Source organism: Ambystoma mexicanum, chromosome 3q (genome assembly GCF_040938575.1).
Source record: "Ambystoma mexicanum isolate Mex_15411 chromosome 3q, UKY_AmexF1_1, whole genome shotgun sequence".
NCBI lineage: Eukaryota > Metazoa > Chordata > Amphibia > Caudata > Ambystomatidae > Ambystoma > Ambystoma mexicanum.
In genome coordinates, this window is record NC_090926.1 from 967,656,066 (window position 1) to 967,680,819 (window position 24,754).

At 46.1% G+C, this 24,754-nt stretch overlaps 1 protein-coding gene across 7 annotated transcripts in view; it reads right to left on the minus strand.

Annotated features, from left to right (window-relative positions):
- SDK2 (sidekick cell adhesion molecule 2) overlaps positions 1-24,754 on the minus strand; it is a 1,531,827-nt gene that overhangs the window by 106,453 nt on the left and 1,400,620 nt on the right. For all 7 annotated transcript variants that reach the window (XM_069655112.1, XM_069655110.1, XM_069655117.1 and 4 more), the window contains 2 exons: positions 20,934-21,071; positions 13,744-13,905 (listed from right to left, as the gene is read on the minus strand). In XM_069655112.1, coding sequence (XP_069511213.1) covers positions 13,744-13,905; positions 20,934-21,071 — 300 coding nt within the window. The remainder of the gene's footprint in view (positions 1-13,743; positions 13,906-20,933; positions 21,072-24,754) is intronic.

Consider the following 24,754-nt stretch of genomic DNA (forward strand, 5'->3'; position numbering starts at 1 on the left):
TCTAAAAAATGTAATGCAAGCTCCTGGGCTGTGGCCAGCACCATGTGGCTCTTTACTTCTGGAGTGGCTGGCGTTCTTGTTCCGGCCCCTTAAAAAAGAAGAAAAATAAGAACAGGGGTGCCACAAGTCTAACATTTTCAGCACTCACCCTAAATAAGAAAGAATGGGAATACCAAATAATGTGTCTTTCTGGAATTCTATACAATAATTGCTAGACTCATTAAAGGTTTATTTCAGGCACACTTCAGGGGGTGAGTCGCTGATTTAGTCTGTTCTTAAATGCCTCAACTCAGCCTTTCATCCCTCTGAGGTCGATAAATGAGTACCAACACAGGTTGGGTGATATGGGTGTATATTTTTTCTATAAAAAGCGCTTAAGCAGTGCTATATAATAATACATCATTATCATTTGGTCATGGACGTCTGCTTGCATTCACAGTAATTTGGTAATATGGGCCTACACACACTGATCTTAACGATACATATGGCGATCCATTCTTGTATGAAATGTACATCACACTATAGTGATATCGTAACCATATTTTTTGTAGTGTACAATGCTATGTGATGCCACTTCCTGTTTTGCCAACGGGTGAAAGGTCGTCTTCCATCGCTTCCAGCAATATCACTTCGGGGTGGGGGGTCAAATGACATCACTTCCGGTGATGTCATCGGGGGGGGGGGGGGAGGGGTCAAGGGTCATGTGATGTCACTTCCGCTACCCCAGGCATTTTGGTGAAATGACGTCCCTGGCTCAGGGGGCCTCAGTCTGAGCTGAAGAGCTGTTGCTCTGAGCCTTGTGCCTTGCTGGCCAGTTACTGTATTGCCCTGCATGGATATTAATGGGTGTAAGTGGGGGTTAACTAGAATGGGCCATGGAACAAGATTGCCAATAGTGGTCGAGGCTTGCAAATGTAGCACCTTACAATAGAGGGGACGAGGCAGAATAGTAGGTGGCAGAGAGCGAGGGTTTTCAACATTAATATATTGTATTCAGACTAAACAGAAGAAGGGAGATACAAGTGGGAGAAGGTATATGGGCAGGGGGTAAAGGGAGAGAAAGCGCACGAAGGGGCAAAGACAACACGAAGGTGTAGCAGCCGAGAGAGCAAGTATGGAAAGAGAGTGCTTCCAAGCGCTAGCGCCCTTCAGTGCAGTGCAAAGGCATCACTGAAATCCGGCCCCACGGTGGTAGTGCCTGGCTGAACCAAACAACGCTATACTGCAGTGTTCTTCAAACGGGTGGGACTGGCCTTCCCAGATGGCTGTTTTTAATATGAAATATAAGCAGATGTTCTACCCCACTTCCTTGGACACCATCAAATTGCTGACCTCCTTTTACTTACCGATTGTCCTGTTCTCCGGCCTGGTTGGGCCTGAAACACTTGGTGGCAACACCTACGTCACTAACACGCTGGTGCCCATCACCCAACCCCACCCACACTCATGAATGTCACTGGCTGGCAAACAGCCAATGACATTCGCAAAATACCTGTTGCTAGCCTATGTCCGCCCCATTCTAAAATAAGAGGCTGACTGGTGTTGCGCTGTTTGCGCACAGATTATATACTGGCGGTGCCACCCCTCTAGCGCCCCGCCAGTCTCCTGCATTGTGTGGTGCAACGTAGAGTGCGTGGAGCTACAATCTCCACGCATCTGCACAACACAAGAAAGATGCGTAAAAGGGGACGCGCCCCGGTGTTGTAACCAGGCCCAGTCATCAACACTGCAGAACGGTCTGAGTCAGACTGTACTCTGCAATGTTGATGATTCGGCTTTGGGCCTCTCAGACTGAGCAGCAGTCATTCGTTATTTATATTTCTGTATTGTGCTGCCATTTGTACTGAAACAATTACTATACACTGACTTTGCCCGGCAAAAAAACACTTTGCACAGTTCCATGAATCAGGGTTTGTGTCGGCAGTGCAAAGTCACTTTTCAGCAGGGCAAATTCACTTTGAACCTGGCAAATATTCCATGAATCGGGCCCTTAAACCTTAAACTCTACCAAAGCAGCTGAGAAAAGCAGGTTCATCAGTAAACACTGTGAAACAGCCCATAAATTCACTTTGAACTGGGCACACATTCAATGAATCGGGACTTAAGTCTTTCTCCTGACAACGCTACCAAGTGTGAGCCAAAGACTTCTTGGTGGAGGCCTAAATGTTTTGCCTGTAAACAAATGGACCGGGCGTCCCAGGAAGGAATGGGTAAAGCAGATATATCAGTGGCTCGCTGTATTAAGGGCAACGACAGTACTAATACTTAAAGCGCTACAAAGTCTCAAGACGCTAGCGTTATTATGCAAAGGTGAGCAGTCGTGAGCACAGATCCTGTTCCCCGTGTGATGGGAGACCAGTGACAGCCGCAATACTAGTCCAGTGTACGGGGGCATCTACAGTATTACAGGTACAGGCGGGTACAGCCGCACTCACTCGGCACAGTGTCGGCCACCGTGTTAGATCCAGCTGCCGCCTCAAGCCCATGACAAGCCTGAGGAGCAAGCAGCAGTCCCACCGCGTCCTCTCGGCACGGTATGCAGCTGGCCTCCCGGAAGCCAAATAATGCCAAAGAGGACGCATGTTGCCATGGCATTCGAAGAGGACGCTCGAATATAAAGTGCTTCTCAAACAACAAGGCGTCCAGTGAAAACAAACACGCACAGAGACACTGTGTTCCAAGAGGGCGCTAACAAGGGCAGCTCTCAGCGCGCCGGCCAGTGGGGACGTCAGCTGAGAGCCCTTAAAATAATATTGAGCAAGCCCTTTGTAAATCCGGGTGGGTGGGTGGTTGGAGGGGGGCTTTGGCGGGCCTCGCTCCCTCCCTGTACTCCTGCTCTCCTCCCCCACCCCATCCACTAAAAATATGAATCCTGAAAAGTCCCTTTGCAATTCGTTGTCCTTTCATTTTCTTTCAGAGATGCCTATCTGGTTAGTGCCTGTGGGGCCTCAGAGAGACGATGTGTCCGCACCGTGGGAAGGCTGGGCCGCCAAGGCAGTGACCCTGAGAACAACGGCGCCTTGGAAGTTATACGTCATGTTTATTAACAGGAATCAGAGGCTCAGCTCTGGCTTTGCCCACAGGCTGACAGTCTCTAGGGAAATCAAAAGTGTGCCCATCGGGCCAGCGCAACTGGAAAGCTGCCTGGAGGGCTGGGGCAGAGTCAGTTCCGTGTCGCCTTCTTCCAGTTGGACCCAGAGGTGTCACTCACAAAGCCAGAAGCTGTTGTGTCAAATGAGGCAGGCCTTACATAGGCGTAACCCAAAATGTGGGTGCCCCCTGTGAGCCATGCTGAGGCCCCGCTCACAACTCGGCAACAAGTCCCGCACTCTAGGGCCACCTGGATTACCATGCTTGCGCAGTACGCACAAACGTGCTGCTGCAGGGGTACGCCACACACTGCACTAGGAGAAAGATATACATATGTCTTTTAATGCATTATACAGCATACTTTCTGAGAAATATTGGCTAAAAGTTCATAGCGTTTGCAATTGTTTTGTAGGTTAAATCCAATCAGAAAATCCAATAAATGCAAGTCACCAACAGTGCATAGGAACATTAATGCTTTAATTAATATAATGCTTTGCTATTAAAAATGCCATGCCACAATGAAAACATGTCCAACTGGCTGCACAAAGTAGAGCAGTCTAGACACGTAATAGCATATTACAGTAAAGCATGCCAGGCCACATTTAGACATACCTAGAGTGGTTGCACCAAAATGCCAGTTGAAGCAATAACAGTTATCATGGTTATTTTATCACAGATGCCCAGAAAAATATACAATGCCGCCGTAAGAAACTGCTAGACTGGCAGCACCCAAATGCCAGTCTAGCCATGTAATTACATTTAGCAAAACTGCTTTCTCAGAGATGCCCAATTAAAAAAAAGTCAAACCAAACTAAGAAATGACTAGACTGGCTGCACAAAAATTCCTCTCTAGCCACTAATATCACACATCATGCCTGCGTAGATTGGAGATGAATGACCATTACGATTTATCAACCAATTCTTGGCCCACCCCACCCCCCCACACATCCCCTCTCCCTCCCATCCCCTGCGCCAACCCCAAAAATCAGCTTCTCGGCCCAGAATTACTTCCACATCCCTTTTCCTTTCCCAGTGTTTACGTATGAGGCTCCAAGTACTGGGATGAGGAATAGTGGGACTAGGAGTAATGAAGATTACAGGTAACTAAGCCAGGCATTACATCCATGTCCCTCTACCTCATCACAGTACTTGTGTATGAGGCAAAGAGCCTCATACACAAGCATTGGGACGAGGAAGAATAGGGCTATGAGTAATGAAGATTACCAACAAGTAACCAAGGGATTAAACACCTATAGTGACACAACACCATTAAGCTGACTGGGCTTCAGCCCTCCCCCTCCCACCCCGCCCATCGCTTGAAATTCTGGGGCTACGTTGACTCAACCTGGCTGAACAACAGAGCCATTGCTGGACAGAACAGGACACAGATGTTAAACAGCACCTGTGTTTCGCTGTTAACAAAGGCACATAATGTAAAACATTTCACTGTTAGTACCTGCATTCAAATGCATAATACTTTACGCAATTGAAATCTTGATGTGGCTTTAGTACTTGCATGACAGGGAAGTGATTGGAAGGGTGGAGAGGCGACAGGAGGCCACTTATTCTCACAGCAGTCTATAAGTGGGTGTTTTCAGACTTAAAGGAGAGAGTTAACTGTGTGTAACATTGAAACTGCACTAGAATAGTCCCATAAGAATGCATAAAGTAGATGCCCCCACAAAATAAGTTTGCCCCTCCCCCACCACCCGTGAAGATAGAACCTCTCCCAACCTTTGAAGGGTTAGCAACCCCCCCAAATGTAGGTTTCATTGCACCCCTGAGCACAAGCACACACACCATTCACTAGACACACACACACACCCAGCCACCCATCCGTTTAAGTGTGTAACCTTTCACCATATAGTCACACCCAGGTGGCCAGGTGGCCATCCATACAGTTAAGTTTGCACCCTTTCAACATACAGGCACACCCATGCAGCCACCATAAATGTAAGTGTGCATCCTTTCACCATATACTCATACAGGTAGCCACCCATAAATTTAAGTGTGCATCCTTTCATCATTCAGGCACAGCCAGGTAGCCACCCATACATTTAAGTGTGCACCCTTTCACCATACACTCGACATGCACACCCAGCCACCCATACATTTAATTGTGAACCCTTTCACCATACACTCACACAGGCAGCCACCCATACATTTAAGAGTGCTCCCTTTCACCATACAGGCACACCCAGGCAGCCACCCACAAATTTAAGTGTGCACCCTTTCACCATACATTTGACATGCACACCCAGTCCCCCATACATTTCATTGTGCACCCTTTCACCATACACTCACACAGGCAGCCACCTATACATTTAAGTGTGCACCCTTTCACCATACACTCACACGGGCAGCCACCTATACATTTAAGTGTGCACCCTTTCACCATACACTCACACGGGCAGCCACCTATACATTTAAGTGTGCACCCTTTCACCATACACTCACACTGGCAGCCACCTATACATTTAAGTGTGCACCCTTTCACCATACACTCACATAGGCAGCCACCTATACATTTAGGTATGCAGCCTTTCATCATTTAGGTACGCCCAGGCAGCTACCCATACATTTAAGTGTTCACCCTTTCACCATACAGGCACACCCAGGCAGCCACCCACAAATTTAAGTGTGCACCCTTTCACCATACATTTGACATGCACACCCAGTCCCCCATACATTTCATTGTGCACCCTTTCACCATACACTCACACAGGCAGCCACCTATACATTTAAGTGTGCACCCTTTCACCATACACTCACACGGGCAGCCACCTATACATTTAAGTGTGCACCCTTTCACCATACACTCACACGGGCAGCCACCTATACATTTAAGTGTGCACCCTTTCACCATACACTCACACTGGCAGCCACCTATACATTTAAGTGTGCACCCTTTCACCATACACTTGACATGCACACCCAGTCACCCATACATTTCATTGTGCACCCTTTCACCATACACACACAGGCAGCTACCCATACATTTAATTTCACCATACACTCACACTGACAGCGATCAATACATTTAATTGTGCACCCTTTCACCATACACTTCCATAGGCAGCCACCTATACATTTAAGTGTGCACCCTTTCATCATTTAGGCACACCCAGACAGCCACTCATACATTTAAGTGTGCACCCTATCACCATACACTCGACACGCACACCCAGCCACCCATCCATTTAATTGTGCACCCTTTCACCATACACTCACACAGGCAGCCACCTCTACATTTAAGTGTGCACCCTTCCATCATACACTCACACATGCACACGTCATGGGGTTGTGCGGGGCCCTATTACTTCAAAAAGAAATGGTTTCTTTTTGAAGTCACTCTGACTTCATTAAGAAATTATTTCGGTTAAGGATCGAACCATAATGGAAATAATGAATTTATAAAGGCAGAGTGACTTAAAAAATAAACCATTTCTTTTTGAATTTATAGAGCACAGAACCCCCCTCCCTCCCCCGACCCCATGACATCATGGAGGCCTCCAGCCTAGAAGCTTCCATGTTATGGGGTGGGGGACCCATCAGACTTAAAAAATAAATAATTTCTCTTTGTAGTCTCTCTGCCTTCATAAAGAAATTATTTCTGTTACAGAAATTATTTCTTTATGAAGAAGGCACAGAGACTATACAAAAATGTAAGCCAAGGGCTCCCCTCCCAGGACATGTGGTGGTGGGCCCCCTGTCACAGCAGGGGCTGTGGGGGATCCCATTATGCCAGTGGGGCCTTATAGTTCCTTAGACACAGGACGTGTCAGTAGAGCTCGAGATAGGAATTGGATGTACCAGTAGCTTGCCTCCTTTTCTCAAGCAGTAAAAACTATGAAAAGTTTACTAAACTAGTAAGTACTTTACCAGCAACAGAGAGAAAACTAAGTATCTGCACCGAGACTTTTCTGAAGACATAATATGTGCCAGGCTACATAGCACACAGTCTCTTGGGCTAATAATGTATAAAACACGGGATAGCAGTGGTAAGGTAAGGGGTCACATACAGCGAATATCGGCCAAATGATCTTGGCAGTGTTGCCCTTTAAAAGAGAGACTGCCAAGATTAGGGGTGTTGGGAGTGGGATGGGGGGTGGTAAGTGGGATGGTAGGGAAGCCAGGCGGGGAAATCTGTGAAGTTGAGTGCATGTAGGAAGCACCTTTGCCTGTGTGCTGGCATGGACAATACAGTGATCAGGGTGGGGGGAATGCAATGAGGCGGGATAGCCGTAAGGGCGGCCCTTGGTTGCCATTCGGGTGGGTAGGTGTGTGCTTAGTGTGCTAGACTTTGCGGGTCATCTGATGGGAAAGGAGTGTGATGTAAGGTTGCAAGATTTCAGTAGTGAAGAGTTAGTTAGGATGGAGTGAAGTGGGAAGCACAAGAGGAGTCAGTGTTTAGAGACTTTTGGGGCACGGGCAGCAGATGACTGCCTTTCTTTCAATGGTTGTGGTCTGATGTTGATTGTCGTAGGAGAGGGGATGAAAATCCAGACGCCCTGATCGGCATGGTGGTTCCTTGAGCGTGTGCCACAGAAGACCAATCTCCATTTGTAGAGAGTTATTTTTGGGCTAGCTACACGCCTAGTCCATGTATGATCTGAGACATAAGCAACCAGTTTTTCCTGTTGTTAATTCGGATTTCTTGCTGCTCAACTAATTCAGTTATTTGAAGAGCCAAGACGGGAGCTGTTTTCTGAATGTCGGGGGTTCACATCCGTGCAAAGATGCTTAGGTAGGGAGTGTAATAGTTAGGCAGCCAGGGGGAATGTTGAAAGTAGGACTGGAAGTAGAGCTGCGCTACTGGCCCATGGAGTCCTGGAAGGTGTGGAATGCTGGAATTTCCCTGTGATAATGATTGGCACGGTGGGTGATTCAGAGGGTTTTGAAGAGTGTTCTTTCCTTGACGTGGATCCAGTAGAGAATGGTGTGTTCAAAGCGTTCATCCCGACGAGTAGTCTGGCCATTGCATTTTGGATTTTATGTAATATTTCCATGAGGTATTTCTGAGTGTCCAAGAAAGAGGCTGTGGGCTCAGTCCGGTCTTATTAGGACTAGTGATATTAAGGTCACAGCCATGGGTGTAGAGGCTGAGTAAGGTATGAGGCATCATAGAGTGCTGAGCTGGAAAAGGCAGCTTCTGGCAATGGCTCTCACCTGTGATTTGAGCGGGAGGTCACTGTGATTCCAAGGTTTCCATATCATGGAGCAAGGTACTGGCCACATCTTAAGGCAAAGGGATTGAGGTGTTGTTAGGAGTAGCAGTCCTGCAAAGCATGAGTTGCTAGGGTCAAGCTTTAGCCTATTAGCCATCACCTATGCATCCACATGTGCAAGGCATGTTTTTGATGTCTGTTGGTTAGTAGGAAGGTTAACCTTCAGTGTGTAGACTATTTGTGTGTCGTCAGCGTAGTTGCCTAGTTTTAGCAGTGGTCTTGAGACTGTCTGCAAACTGTGTAGCTCACCCCCTAGAGGGGCCTGCGTTTAAAGCAAAATATAAGCAGTTATGTCACTTGGGGCCATCTAAAACAGTATTTCTGATGTGTGGAGCTCTGTATTACAAACCACTGCTATACAGTCTCTGGTGCGCTGAGCCTGTGCCGCACACGCACATTGTTCTGCTCTGTACAACAGTCTCTTCTGCACACACAATGCTGCTGTGCAAAACACACTTTATGCCAAAATTTCTCCTGGGAGGCGTGCACTATTTGACCTTTCCTCATTTCATTGCAGGCCAATCATCTAAGAGTCTACGCGGGACACCGTGCGGAGCCAAAAAGGCGGTCTCTATATATATATCCGAGCCGAAAGGGTAATCTTTGATAACTCGTCACAAGCCCATTTGGGCTCTTCCCACACACGCCTTGTTGGTACGCTGTCTTGGTCAGCTGCACCTTCCAACGTGAATAACATTGTGTTAACCCGGAACCTCTTATCTATGATTCATCTATTCACAGTGAGCGATAGACCCAGAGTACACTGGGAACCTTGGAATTGTATTGCCTTGAGAAAGATCCATGAGGGTTGAAACACGTGTCGGCTGATTCACACACATTTACAATTAAATCTCTTTTGTTGCACACACAGACATTTCTGTTATTATTTTGTACAACCAGCACAAGATATCCGGGTACAACCGTCACCAATCAACTAAGCGCGCATGTGCAATTCAAGGTGTTCTTTTTGGTTGTGGCTTAAAGTGCGCCCTAGGCAAACCGATTGGTATAGAGAAGGAAGAGGGAGGGATGAAATAGCGATGGCAGAAAAAGTCTGCAGTGGTCCTAAGGCTTCTTAATGTCGACTCATTAGCCTGGGCTCAAAGGTGGCATTTAAGAACCCCATAGTTTAGGCTGGGATAGCGCTATAACAGAACCATTAGTTGTGTTTTGCAGGTGGTGCTATAGCGCCAACCAGTAAGACTACACCGTTTTTGCACATAGGGGGTGCATAAGTGCCAAACCGAGTCAAGGATATTGATCGAGGTTTACGAGCTGTGACATGCAACACACATGAGCGCTTACAGGTGTTGGGAACAGGTAGGGGGTCGGTGCACGGGAGGGGCTACTGCACTCTCGCTTTTGGCAGAGTTGCTTTGCACATGCTAATGATCGACCCACATGCCCTGCTTGAAACCTGCGTGGCGGCCTGAGGGGTAACGAATGCCAACACATTTAGTTTTGATCAATATTTGTCTACAATGCACTTGGGCTGGTCATATGACTCCCCCACCTCCTCCTCCTCCAACAAATGAAACTCTCCAGAGTCATTCACATACAGAATTGCACTTTCATAGCATAAGAGCCGCACTGGACACCGGGAGGATGGAGAAAGGCACGGGTTCACTTACACGTGCAGCTGCGAGATGTGGAAATTAAGTCCCCAGGTGATTGTTTTCGCAAGTCTCCTCTTTAAGGGTTCAGAATACCTCCCTAAACTCAGATTTTATTTCGTTATTTCCTTTGCACTGGGGTGTTACTTTTTTAGTTAGGATCTTTTCGACAAATGTTGTCATGCAGATGGCAGAGGCAAACCATTTGACCAAGTACTATATACGACAAAATTGATACGCCGTGTATCCTTCTGCACGCAAAGTAGTGCAATGGAAGATGACACACACACACACACACACACACATCATGCAATGTTGTGATTGCATGCTTCATAAGCAGGGAGTATATGGATGCCATGCAGTGGGGTGACACGGATGCCATGCCCAGGTGCTAAAAGCTGCATGAGGGAGGCCCGGTGACACTGTAACCTAACAAGCCTATATAATGCTTACACAAAAGCCAGATCTACCGGCTATGTAAATGCTTGTTTAGTAGGTCAGTGTGTTGACCTCAACCACACTTTGCAGAATGTTTGGCATCCAGCGTCCTTTTATAGCTGTTAAACATTAACCATATAATGGAAGAAAAGGAATTTTCTTAATTATGTCAGAGCTTTGAAGCGAGGGGTGGAAGTCATTTTCAAAGAGCCTGCATCTCTTTAATAGCAAATTCAGATTCCAAGCAATAACACGTGTATACTGTCAAACTCTTAGGCCTAAATCCACAAATGCAGGTAGATATAGGCCCCGCCTTTCACTTTTAGATAATAGATCCATATGAATGCAGGTAGATCTAGGATCGGCCTTTCACTTTTAGATTGTAGATCCATGTGAATGCAGATAAATGCAGGCTCTGCCTTTCACTTTTAGATTGTATATCCATGTGAATGCAGATAAATGCAGGCTCTGTCTTTCACTTTTAGATTGTATATCCATGTGAATGCAGATAAATGCAGGCTCTGTCTTTCACTTTTAGATAGTAGATCCATGTGAATGCAGATAGATACAGGCTCCGCCTTTCACTTTTAGATAGTAGATCCATGTGAATGCAGATAGATGCAGGCTCCGCCTTTCACTTTTAGATAGTAGATCCATGTGAATGCAGATAGATGCAGGCTCCGCCTTTCACTATTAGATAGTAGATCCATGTGAATGCAGATAAATGCAGGCTCCGCCTTTCACTTTTAGATAGTAGATCCATGTGAATGCAGAATCGCCAAAAGGCCCGGTTTGCCTAGATATCGATGGACGTTATTCAACAGCCACAGGCGTGGTTCATCCTTTTGGGGTCTCATCAGTGTTCTAAGGTTGATAGCAAATAAATGACATACCAGTGTGTCTGTGAGTGTTGAACATTTCAGGGATGGCATTCTGGGAGAGAAGTTGCATATCCAGAATTTGGCAGTGACCCAATTCTGCGGTATAATTCTGTGATAGCCACTCCAAGGGGGCGGCAGGGAAATATCGGGATGTGCAGTTTCACAGGCAAAACCAATTCCCAGATCCTGGATGGAACCGGGGAAAAAGTCGGCGGAAATGCACTCCCAAGAACAGCAGAGAAGGCCTGAATAGCTCTCTACAAAGAGGTAAAAACACTCCAATGTTAATCCAGACTGACAATGCTTTATTCTTTATGTCAGCATGGTAAGGAAAAAAGACCAGAAAACGTCGCGTTTCATGGTACACAGACCGCTTGATCACGTTAGAAAGTGCAAACATAAACAAGGTGACTTTAAAAAAGGGTACTTAGTCTCTTTGATCTCTGTATCAGATAGAATGTATCCCTTTCACACACTGTGCTTGGATTGCATTTCGGTGGCAGACATCTTTGTATATATAAAGAAGCTCAGTAATTACCACAATGTTTGAGCACATTTCAGATGCTACTTAGTGTATAAATCCACTTTCTCAGCGATATTACATGCATTGTTAACACTTGCTCAGTTGTTAAACCGAAATGGACAATTATTGAAAATCTCACATATTATAAATAACATAACCACATGGATAATTAACGCTTAGTGCTTGACGTTCCAAATGGGAGAATAAACATATTAAGAGCATGTTAGAACCCAAAATGCATATAATAGTTCTCGTTTCGCTTACATGACTATTAGTAGCAACCTCAAAAATATATGCTCATTCAACACCCCGTGTATGTATGTCCTTTTACTGCCATAGCTAAATGTATTACCAGATCATGCATCCGCCTTTTGCGATCTTATGCGGAATTGTAATATTCACGCAAGACCCATTATTATATTTAATTATGGGCAAAGAAATGAACAAAGAATGTTACATGCAATCCTCAATTAAACATATACTGTGTGACTAAATGGAACATACGAGTTGGGTGTACTGCCCTATGCAGAATTATAGGACTGCACCAACCCTAATACATGGTTCCTAGTGAACTAGTCCTGGTCTCTAAAGTGCTGATTGCCTTTTTGCTATAAAGTGCCAAGTGCATGACTTGCATAAAGTGCAAAGTGCCTAATATAAAGTGCATAGTGCCTGTAAACGTTCAACTTGTGCAAAATGGCAAAAAGTTAGTTACAATATACACATTAAACCAGAAATTCAATCTTTAAAAATAGTTCACACAGCCAGCATAGTAGAAAGCAACATTCTTGCACAGCATGTAATAATTGTGGGTCTAAAATTCAAAAAATCATTTGTTGGGTGCGGAAGAGATATATAAAAAGGCAGGAAAAGAAAGGGGATAGCAAGACAGAGACAGGATAATGGATACCCAATTATGTATGTAACCTTGGCGCACTTACATGAAACAAAATTAGAAAAAGGTATGATGAAAAACAATACATCACAATTCTAAAAACAGAAATATATCCTCTGCTACGCTAGGGATAGGGAGAAAAAATACATACTCAAATGAGCCCTATAGAATAATCTATATACTTAACCTGAAAAGGGGTTGCCCCTAAATTAAAGCAGTGCGGAATCAAACATAACCTCAAACCCTGAGGGGAAACACAGTGACCACTGGCATGTACATTACATGCCTATAATTAACAAAGAAGAGAAGCAGAAATATAGAATTACAGAAACCAAAAGCAGATCAAATGGAAAGGCAAGAAAAGAATGCACTACAAAAATAAAGCTAACTGTAGAAAGTCAATCAAAGGGATGCAGTCTGAAACCTGCAAGAATCATATGGTAATACCAAATAAGGATAGCTTATAAAAGTACCTTATAAAAAATATCTCTTAAAAAATACCACATTAAAAATACCATATATGAATAGCGCACGTTAACCTTTGTACATCTGGGTGTAAGCCCTCAGACAGCTTGTGGATCTCAAACTGTTTGTATGCTAATAAGTCTCAAGAAATATACATGCCATCTCACATATGAAATATGTGATAGATATAGAACGTAAGTCTAGAAGGCACTCTCTTAGCAGCTGATATGAAAAAGAGAGAAAGGGTGGAAGAGGAAAATGAAAATGAAGGTTTACGAGGTAAAGGTAAGACAGAATGGAAGATTTATCTCTTGTACATGCCAGAAAAGGAAGAGCAACAATATAACTCTTGATAACATCGTTTAGGGGAAATAAGTATTGTCATTAGGTCCCTAAAAAAGTATAAAGTTCTTCATCCAAATTATGACCTCTTGGTTTCTTCGTATCAAGATCAAGAATGCATATATATATTTAAAGTACAGCTTTCAAACACGTATAAGGAAACACTTCCTGCTCAAGAGACAGAGTAGGTGCACTTGCATTTTGATTTCTTTTAGTAATACTCATTTCCTGCCATCCTCACTCGCTAGAAAGCTGCATCACACTGTACCTTCTCCAGGGCCAGTGGTGATATTGGCCTCCACCTCTGGTCCATACACAAATGTTTTGGCCCGTAGACGGAAGCGGTAGGTAACGCCCTCTGCCAGGTCCTTCAGCTTCAGCCAGAGTGGGCCGGTCCCTTTCACATCCATGGTCACAATCTTGCTCACACCTGGAAGGGAGAGAAAACACAATGGTTGAGGATGCCTGGATGGTAGGGGTGCTTCAGGCCAGGATTCAGGTGGACTGGCAGAGATGTACTTAGTAGGCTTCTGTGCTGGAGCAGAAGGGTTTCTGGGTGAAGGTCCATGTGGATGTGCAGGCTATGTGTTGAAAATCTTGCCCAGTCTTACCAGGTGCTGCTAAAGGTCAGCACTGAGGAGCACTGTTAGGTGGTACTGCAGAAGAAAAGTGACATTACTAGCAAAGCAATGTTAACAGCCCACAATCCAATGCTAAAAGACGGCGCTGGGATGAAATGACACAAAGAGAATGCATCCTGGGGAAAGGACATCAGGTCAATTCCCCAGAGAAAGTAAACAAATTAGGCCTTTCGAGAAAATATCTGAAATAGTGGCCAATGAGGTGGCAGCTTGGCCCAATGCAGTCACTACAGAGTCATGTGTGTAGGGTAGAGGATTCATTCTAGGGGTAGGAGGGGTTTTAAAGAGCACTCTACTGGAACGCTGGGACACGGTGAGGTAAGCACAAGTGAGATGAATGTTGGATACAAGGGAGTGACATTGCCAGCAGAAGCCGGGAGGCTGCGTTAGTACCATACATATCACCAGCGAGGCCGCATCTGGAGCACACGGTCAAGTGCTCAATATCGCATCTGGAGGGCGGTGCACAGCCCTGGTGGCAACATTTGGAGATTTCCTTTCAGTTCTCTGGGCTACACAGAGAGCCTTGTGTCCACGTATGGAGGCCACGTGTGAAGCAGGGAATGCCACAGCTGAACACACTCTGTGGCCCACATCTGAATTCTGCTTGCTCTGCTCGGGGGCCACTTCCCAGTTCTGCCCACATCTTCAGAAGAATAATGCCAGATTGGGGGACATTGCATAATCTGGCGATTTAACTGTTGCAAGGTGGGAACCAGATTCTAGGAGGTAAGATTCAACAACACACACGTCTAGAGTAGTGCAAGTGCACAGGGTTGAGGGGACATGATAGATACCCATTCCCAAAATAGAATAAACATTCAAAATGTGACTACTTTTATCAACAATGGTGAACACCTAGGTTGGGGTGAGGTAGAGAGAGTGGGTGTAGAACCAATAGATGCATTGAACAGGACTGGTACATAGCCCTGATGAAGTTATAGCAATGCCTGATACAACCCTCTAGAAACCTCTGGGTATTAAGCGCATTATAAATAACCAATCATATCATATCAAGAGGCGGGGGATACCAATATCTCCTTGGAGGGGTCAATTATTAGGGTGTCTACACTGTAGCCCCACAGCTAGCCCGAAGGAGGGGTGCTCACGCTGCTTGAAGGGCGATGCCATGCCATAGTGTCTGGAAAAATGACAAAGGGTCTTGCATACATTCGTATCGTTTCTCAAAAGTTTTTTGTCTGCACAGGTTTCCCCTCTAGCCATTGTCAGTAGAGCACTGCATTTTTTTTGTAGCACTAAATATCAGACGCATAAGGGGAACCTGTCTTTTGCCATCAACCAAATGCAAAAGGCCCAATACAGGAATGGAGCCAGATGTCCCCAAGGTTCCGAATTCACCTAAAATGTACTTCCTGGTTTCCGGGGAAACACAAAAGCCGATGCCGTAGCTGCTGCACCCCGCTGCACCTTCAGTAATCAGCGGTTTCCAGCACTCGGAGACTAAACCTGGGAGCTCAGAAGATCTGTGCACTGGGTCACATTAGGCTTTACAGTTAGTTACATGGCTGCAGACAGCAATGAGTGGGTAGTTAGTAATGACTATAGTCTGTTAGGTCCCCTGAGAGGTGCGAATGTTGGCTGGTTAGAAAAGGGAGAACTGCATAAAGCTACATGCTCTGTGAAACAAGGACTACAAGCAGGTGATTGCATCTTGCATGTGTTTCACTATGTTTCATTCAGTTTTGATAGTGCAGTTGTTAAACCCAGAGGCAATATTTTAAGCGCCCAATACTTTGGATGCTGGGAATTGTAGGCTTTCAATCAGAACGCACAAAATAAAGCTACTCTCATACGTCTTGGCTCAACATGTTACTAAATCTGTTTATAGATTGTCAGGTTGCTATTTCTTGGATTTGTGCAGGTTTCAAATCATCTCTTTAAAAATGTAATTTGTTTTAGCTCCCTTATTTTCAAACAAATTTTTAAAGGCACTTGCATGCCATGACTCCACCCCACCCCTTTCCCTGCCTCTATCCCTCCTGCCACTCCACTCAGCCCCAATTAGAGATGGGTTCCCAGAGTGAACCAGAGTGAATGTATTCCATTTCGAGCACTGTGTAGGCCTGGACAACAACACAAAAAACGGACAGACAAAAAATAAGTCTCTGCAAATGCACATTTCATAAAACAACAACAAATGCTGTAATTGGGTTTTCTGCAACATCTGTCCAATGTTAAGTGTATTTTCAACAGGGGCCCTGGGACGGTTCCTTCCTCTCATGAGGCAGTGTCCCCCTTCATAATGCGGTCTACCCTGGGGATGGAGTGTTCCACTTCAGCTTTGCGGCGGCCTTTGACGCTTCCTCAAGCATGATGTATTCCTCCAGAGCTTTGGAGGTTGTTTTCTCTGATGATGCAGTCTTATTCTTGCATGAGGCTCGCTCCTCCTTTGGTGTGGTATTCCTCCAGAGCTTTGGAGGTTGCTTTCTCTGATGATGCAGTCTTCTTCTTGCATGATGCCCTCTACTCTGCTGGTGTGGTATTCCTCCAGAGCTTTGGAGGTTGCTTTCTCTGATGATGCAGTCTTATTCTTGCATGAGGCTCGCTCCTCCGCTGGTGTCGTATTCCTCCAGAGCTTTGGAGGTTGCTTTCTCTGATGATGCAGTCTTCTTCTTGCATGATGCCCTCTCCTCCGCTGGTGTGGTATTCCTCCAGAGCTTTGGAGGTTGCTTTCTCTGATGATGCAGTCTTATTCTTGCATGAGGCGCGCTCCTCCGCTGGTGTCGTATTCCTCCAGAGCTTTGGAGGTTGTTTTCTCTGATGATGCAGTCTTCTTTTTGCATGATGCTCTCTCTTCAACACGTATGGTATTCCTCCAGAGCTTTGGAGGTTGCTTTCTCTGATGATGCAGTCTTCTTTTAGCATGATGCTCTCTCTTCCAAACGTGTGGTATTCCTCCAGAGCTTTGGAGGTTGCTTTCTCTGATGATGCTGTCTTCTTCTTGCATGATGCCCTCTCCTCCGCTGGTGTGGTATTCCTCCAGAGCTTTGGTGGTTGCTTTCTCTGATGATGCAGTCTTCTTTTTGCATGCTGCTCTCTCTTCCACACGTGTGGTATTCCTCCAGAGCTTTGGAGGTTGTTTTCTCTGATGATGCAGTCTTATTCTTGCATGAGGCTCACTCCTCCGCTGGTGTGGTATTCCTCCAGAGCTTTGGAGGTTGCTTTCTCTGATGATGCTGTCTTCTTCTTGCATGATGCCCTCTCCTCCGCTGGTGTGGTATTCCTCCAGAGCTTTGGTGGTTGCTTTCTCTGATGATGCAGTCTTCTTTTTGCATGCTGCTCTCTCTTCCACACGTGTGGTATTCCTCCAGAGCTTTGGAGGTTGTTTTCTCTGATGATGCAGTCTTATTCTTGCATGAGGCTCGCTCCTCCGCTGGTGTGGTATTCCTCCAGAGCTTTGGAGGTTGTTTTCTCTGATGATGCAGTCTTCTTTTTGCATGATGCTCTCTCTTCAACACGTATGGTATTCCTCCAGAGCTTTGGAGGTTGCTTTCTCTGATGATGCAGTCTTCTTTTAGCATGATGCTCTCTCTTCCAAACGTGTGGTATTCCTCCAGAGCTTTGGAGGTTGCTTTCTCTGATGATGCTGTCTTCTTCTTGCATGATGCCCTCTCCTCCGCTGGTGTGGTATTCCTCCAGAGCTTTGGTGGTTGCTTTCTCTGATGATGCAGTCTTCTTTTTGCATGCTGCTCTCTCTTCCACACGTGTGGTATTCCTCCAGAGCTTTGGAGGTTGTTTTCTCTGATGATGCAGTCTTATTCTTGCATGAGGCTCACTCCTCCGCTGGTGTGGTATTCCTCCAGAGCTTTGGAGGTTGCTTTCTCTGATGATGCTGTCTTCTTCTTGCATGATGCCCTCTCCTCCGCTGGTGTGGTATTCCTCCAGAGTTTTGGTGGTTGCTTTCTCTGATGATGCAGTCTTCTTTTTGCATGCTGCTCTCTCTTCCACACGTGTGGTATTCCTCCAGAGCTTTGGAGGTTGTTTTCTCTGATGATGCAGTCTTATTCTTGCATGAGGCTCGCTCCTCCGCTGGTGTGGTATTCCTCCAGAGCTTTGGAGGTTGTTTTCTCTGATGATGCAGTCTTATTCTTGCATGAGGCTCGCTCCTCCGTTGGTGTGATATTCCTCCAGAGCTTTGGAGGTTGCTTTCTCTGATGATGCAGTCTTCTTCTTGCATGATGCTTTCTCCTCTGCTAGTTTGGTATTCTTCCAGAGCTTTGTTGGTTACTTTCTCTGATGATGCTGTCTTCTTCTTGCATGAGGCTCGCTCCTCCGCTGGTGTGGTATTCCTCCAGAGCTTTGGTGGTTGCTTTCTCTGATGATGCTGTCTTCTTTTTGCGTGATGCTCTCTCCTCTGCTAGTGTGGTATTCCTCTAGAACTTTGGTGGTTGCTTTCTCTGATGATGCAGTCTTCTTTTTGCATGATGCTCTCTCTTCCAGACGTGTGGCATTCCTCCAGAGCTTTGGTGGTTGCTTTCTCTGATGATGCAGTCTTATTCTTGCATGAGGCTCACTCCTCCGCTGGTGTGGCATTCCTCCAGAGCTTTGGAGGTTGCTTTCTCTGATGATGCAGTCTTCTTCTTGCATGATGCTCTCTCCTATGCTAGTTTGGTATTCTTCCAGAGCTTTGTTGGTTACTTTCTCTGATGATGCTGTCTTCTTCTTGCATGATGCTCGCTCCTCCGCTGGTGTGGTATTCCTCCAGAGCTTTGGTGGTTACTTTCTCTGATGATGCTGTCTTCTTCTTGCATGATGCTCTCTCCTCTGCAAGTGTGGTATTCCTCCAGAGCTTTGGTGGTTGCTTTCTCTGGTGATGGAGTCTTCTTCTTGCATGATGCTCTTTCCTCCACTAGTGTGGTATTCCTCTAGAACTTTGGTGGTTGCTTTCTCTGATGATGCTGTCTTCTTCTTGCATGATGCTCCCTCCTCCGCTAGTGCGGTATTCCTCTAGAACTTTTGTGGTTGCATGTTCCTTCTGCAGGTTGTCATCTCTGGATGTGGTGGTGCTACCCAACTTTGAGTGGTTGTCTCCTCAAATGATGTCATGGTGGTCCCGCATGCTGCTGTATTCTCTATGCGTGTGAAGTTCCTCCGGGGTTTTGAGTGGTTATCTCCTTCAATAACACCATGTTCCTTCTGCACACTGTTGTCTCCACTGCAGAGATATTGTTCTAAGGCTTTGTGTGGTCCTGCATGTCACTGTCTTCTCTGTGGGTCAAGTGTTCCCCTCTGGTTTATGGTGGTTGTCTCGTCCAATGATGCTGTGTTAGTCTTACATGCTGCTGTGTTCTCTGCAGATATGGTGTTCCTCATAAGATTTGTGCGGTTGTCTCCTTCAATGATGCCTTCTTCGTCCTACATGCTTCTGTCTCCTCTGGGGATGCAGTGTTATACCTTGGTTGCCTCTTTCAATGACTATGTTCCTCCTGCCTGCTGCAATCTTTTCTCTGGTGCTGCTGTTGCTTCTTGATGTTTAGGTGGTTATCTTCTCCAACGATGTCCTGCACACCCTTTTTAACTTTGGAGCAGATGGTTCCTCCAAGAATATGGCATTGATCATTTATGGGAGCACTGGGGTGGTCGCATCCACCAGCAACGTTGACTCTATCCTGAAGATGAGGGTTTGGGCTGTTGAATCCATTATGGGTGTTTTCTCCTCCCTGAAACTCAAGCATGGAATTCTGCAGGAGATCCCTCAGAGGGGGTTGTCGCATCTAAAAAGGTGGTGTCCTCCCTCTCCGGAGAAGAGCAGGAGTTATTCTCTCCTTTTAGTAATGTGGTGTCTCTCTTGAACCGCGAGGGCGACAGTGAGGCAATGAATGCCTCCTCAGAGGAAATGCCCTCACTTCAGGGGATATTTCTTAAATACACATAAATAGATAGATACACATACACACACTCACAAACACACACAGAAATGGAAACCCTCTATAGACCGCTGTCCAAATGACTGCATAATACTAATCCTATCATGTGCAATATTTGCCACAATGTCCGGTGACCATACCAAGTAGGGTCTCCTAAAACGTTGCATGGGTGCCTTAGAGAAGATGATTATACCAAACAGGGTTTCCTAAAGAGCTTTAGGGGCCCTTAGAGACAATGATTATACCATGTAGGATGTCCTTGGTCCCTTAGAGAAGACACAGGCTCGTGTTCTTCAGAACTGTGCAATGTGATTATATTGACTTTGACATTTTGTATGGCATGCATTCACAAAGCCTCCAAGGGTCTTCTGCACTCAGGTCTGAATACATGTGATGAGGGAGTATTTAAATATGTGCTTATGCATTCAGCACATACAGAACCTTTTCGTATGGCATCTCCCGAATCCAGTTTTTTGTGTAGTTACAGAGTAACAGAAATACTTTAAGGTCACTTGTGTGGCTGCCCGTTGGGGAAGAGATGTGTAACGGAGGACCACGTATAATTGACCATAGGCCTCTGATACCTGTATGCCTGCCCCTGAGTGCCACAGCGGCAGTTGTTTGCCCACTCCCTTGAGTGATAGGCATGAGCCACTTACCAGGAATCCAGGTTCAGAGGACTGGTTCATTGACCCATCAAGGCATCCTATAGCCAGCATGAAATATTATGATATGATAGGTTATTTATAACGCGCTTAATACCCAGAGGTTTCTAAGCGCGGACCCGGGATCGAACCTGTGTTGCTCCGTGTCGTCCTACTTCCAAGGCGAGCACTTTGTCCCTGAGTTATCCTCCCGAGACATGTGAGTGCTGTGTGGAGCCAACATTGCACCCACGCAGGACATGTGTGCTGTGTTTCTTCACCTACCGTCCACAGGCGTGCAGGGTTCGTAAACCAGACGATAGGACTCCAGGATGCCGTTGGGATAGACGGGGGGCTCCCAGGAGACGTTGACTGAGGTGGTCGTAAGTTCGCTGAACCTGATGGAACTGGGTGCACTGGGGGCTGTGGGAAAAGAGCAAACAGGTGCTAGGTGACCAATCGGACAGGGGGCATCTTAAAACTGACCAAAACTGGCAATATATACAATATTTTTATATGTATATGTGTCCCTATACTGTCTGCATGCATCACACCTTCAAAACGAACTCCCTGCCCACATCAGAAAGAAACCCTCACATCTTGCCTTCAGAAAACTGCTGAAAACATGGCTGCTCCATACATATGACTAACCTGTACTTCCTCTGATATCTGCACTTTACTCCTGACAGACATTGTGCTTGCTTACCAAGTTACTGTGCAAGTGCCGTCTGGGCGCCAGAAAAGTGTATAAAATAAAAGTAAATAAATAAAATACATGCAAACACTGGCAGTGCATATATACGCCCACACTGGCCGTTTATATAATGCCACCATTATATATCTATATATATATATGGGATACATTACTCACCGTAATCGTATTTCTGATGCTTGTATCTGCTTAGATTCACATGCTGTGCATAGGCCGACATCTAGTGGAAGCTGCAGAGTATTACAGTTTGTTTTTCGAAACTCGAAAATGGGCGTCGACACAGGGCGTGCCAGTAATACTATCCCTAGTGTGAAGTCCACTGTACCCAAGATCCCTCACGCGTCTAGGATCCTCAGATTGTATTTTTTCTGACATGAGGTAGCATGAGGAGTAGCGTGAGTACAGATAATCCAAGCAGATAGACAGAAAGGTAAGACTACAAGCAATCATGCGCCTTCTCTCGGAGGGGAGGAAGGGTGGGTCGCATGTGAATCTAAGCAGATACAAGCATCAGAAATACGATTACGGTGAGTAATGTATCCCTTCTGAGGCTTGTGGAATCTGCTTAGATCACATGCTGTGCATAGATTAGCGAGCAGTACCAGAAGAAGGAGGTGGGATGTGAGAAGGGTCATGAGCAAATAAGTGTCTTAGAACCGCTTGTCCCACTTGTGTATCTGCCTTGGAATGAGTGTCAATGCAGTAATGCTGAGTAAAAGTGTGAATAGAGCTCCAAGTAGCTGCTTTGCAAATGGTGTCAAGGGGAACATTTGCAATGAAAGCCAGAGTGGCCCCAATGCCTCTAGTAGAGTGGGCTCTTGGCGTAAAAGGCAGAGTCTTTTCAGAGAGTGAGTAACACAGCTGGATACAGTTAATAATCCACTTCGAGATGGCACCTTCAGAGATGCGATCCCCCTCTCTGCCTGTAGCTACGGAGACAAACAGTTGATCTGTTTTCCTTAGCGGTCTTGTTTTATTTACATAGTAGAGGACCGCCCTACGCACATCTAGGGTATGTAGTTTCACCTCAGCAGAGCTTTGCGGGTTCTGGAAGAAAGCCGGAAGCTCTATGGACTGGTTTACATGGAATTTTGATATAAATTTAGGTGAGAACCTAGGGTGTGTACGTAAAACCAGTTTGCCTTTATGGATAGTAAAGAAGGGATCCTGCACTGACAGAGCCTGAATTTCACTGACCTTTCTTATAGAAGTAATATCTACTAAGAAGGCCGTTTTATAAGTCAGGTGTTTGAGACTGCTTTTATGCATGGGTTCGAAAGGGGGGCCCATGAGCTTGGCTAGCACCACATTAAGGTCCCACCCTGGTGGTGGGTCTGAAATAGGAGGGTGAAGTCTCTTTACTCCTTCCATGAAGGCTTTAACTACTGGTACTTTCCACCACAACACCTTGCTATGGGAAGTGGTGTAAGCCGAGAGGGCTGCCAGGTGTACTTTCAGTGAGTTAAAAACCAATCCTGCATCTAGCAGGTGGAGCATGTATGTAACAATGCTGGAAGGAGTGCAATCAACCGGGTTGATTTGTCTACTCTGGCACCAGATAACGAACCTCTTCCACTTGTCAAAGTAACAGTGCCTTGTGTTTGGTTTCCTAGATTCCTTTAGGATGTCCATACACCTCTGTGGCAAATTGAGATGTCCAAACTCTATGACCTCAGGAGCCATGCTGCCAGGTTCATTGAGTTGGGTTGCTGGTGCACTGTTTGACCTTGGTGCTGGGACAGTAGGTTGTACCAGGCTGGAAGTTTGATGGGCTCGCACACCGCTATCCTGCGTAGGTGTGGGAACCACGGTTGTCTTGCCCACATGGGAGCAACTAGGACGAGCGTCATCGATTCCTTGTTCATCTTGTTCACCACTTTCCTGATGAGAGGAGTTGGTGGAAAAGCGTACGCAAACATCCCTGACCAGTTCATTCACAGGGCGTTCCCCTGGGAGTCTGGTTGGGGGAACCTGGATGCAAATCCTGGGCATTGTTGGTTTTCGCTTGTGGCGAATAAGTCTATAGTGGGGAAGCCCCACTGAGAGAAGAGATCTTCTACGACCTCTCTGTGAAGAACCCATTTGTGTTCCTCTGGGAGGGAGTCTCTGCTCAGAACATCCGCTAGGGAATTGAGCTCCCCTGGAACATGTTGCGATGACAGGAAAATGTTCCGTCTGAGTGCCCATATCCAGATTTTCTGGGCAAGCTTGGACAGATTTGGCGAGCGAGTCCCTCCTTGCTTGTTCAGGTAGAACATGGCTGTAGTGCTGTCCGTGCGGATTTGCACTGACAGGTTTAGTAGATGGGGCTGGAACGCCTGAAGCGCTCTGAATACTGCCAGAAGCTCTAGCAGGTTGATGTGGTTCTTGGCCACTGAGTGAGACCAGAGACCCTGTGTTGTGTGGTGGAGATGGTGAGCTCGCCACCCCGTCAGACATGCATCTGTAGTGACTACTGCCTGTACTTTGGGATCGTAAAAGGGTTTCCCCTTTGCGAGATTCTCTCTTGTCCACCAGTGGAGACTTTGTACCATTGTTGGCGAAACGACCACTAGATCGTCCCACTGACCACTTGCCTGAGACCACTGTTTCGCCAACCATTCCTGCATGGGACGCATGCGCAGGCGCGTGTGGGGGACCAGGTAAATGCATGACGCCATCATGCCCAGTAACCGCATTGCTTTGTGTACCGTTATTTGTTGACCGGACTGATAATGCGGAATTTGCAGTAGTATATTCCGAATTCTTTCTTCTGAAGGAAAGGTCAACCCCTCCTGGGTATCCAGGATTGCTCCTAGGAATTGTTTTGAAGTGCTTGGCACCAGGCTTGACTTCTTCTCATTGATTGAGAAGCCTAATTCGTGGAGGAGGTCGATAGTCCTCTGAATGTTTGTCCTGCAAATTCCTGGGGTTTCCCCCGTTATGAGCCAGTCGTCCAGATAAGGGTACACTGGGATTGCCTCCCTGCGTAGGTGTGCAGCCGCCACCACCAGTACCTTGGTGAATATCCTTGGTGCTGAAGCTATCCCGAAGGGCAGTACCTTGAATTGGTAGTGGCGACTGTCCACCTTGAAGCGCAAGTACTTTCTGTGCGCTGGGAACATGGAAATATGAAAATAAGCATCTTTCATATCCAAGGTTGCCATGTAATCCCCCTTTTTTAGGAGGGGGATTACCTCTTGTAGCGTGGTCATACGAAATTTTTGGGGCTTGACATACTTGTTGGCAGGCCGTAAATCCAATACTGGGTGCATTGTCAAGTCTTTCTTTGGCACAAGGAAGTAAATTGAATAAATACCCTTGTTTACCTGGTGTCCCGGGACGAGTTCTATCTCGTCCTTTTGTAGAAGAATGGCGATCTCCTCGAGGAGAATCTTCTGATGTTCTAGGGAGT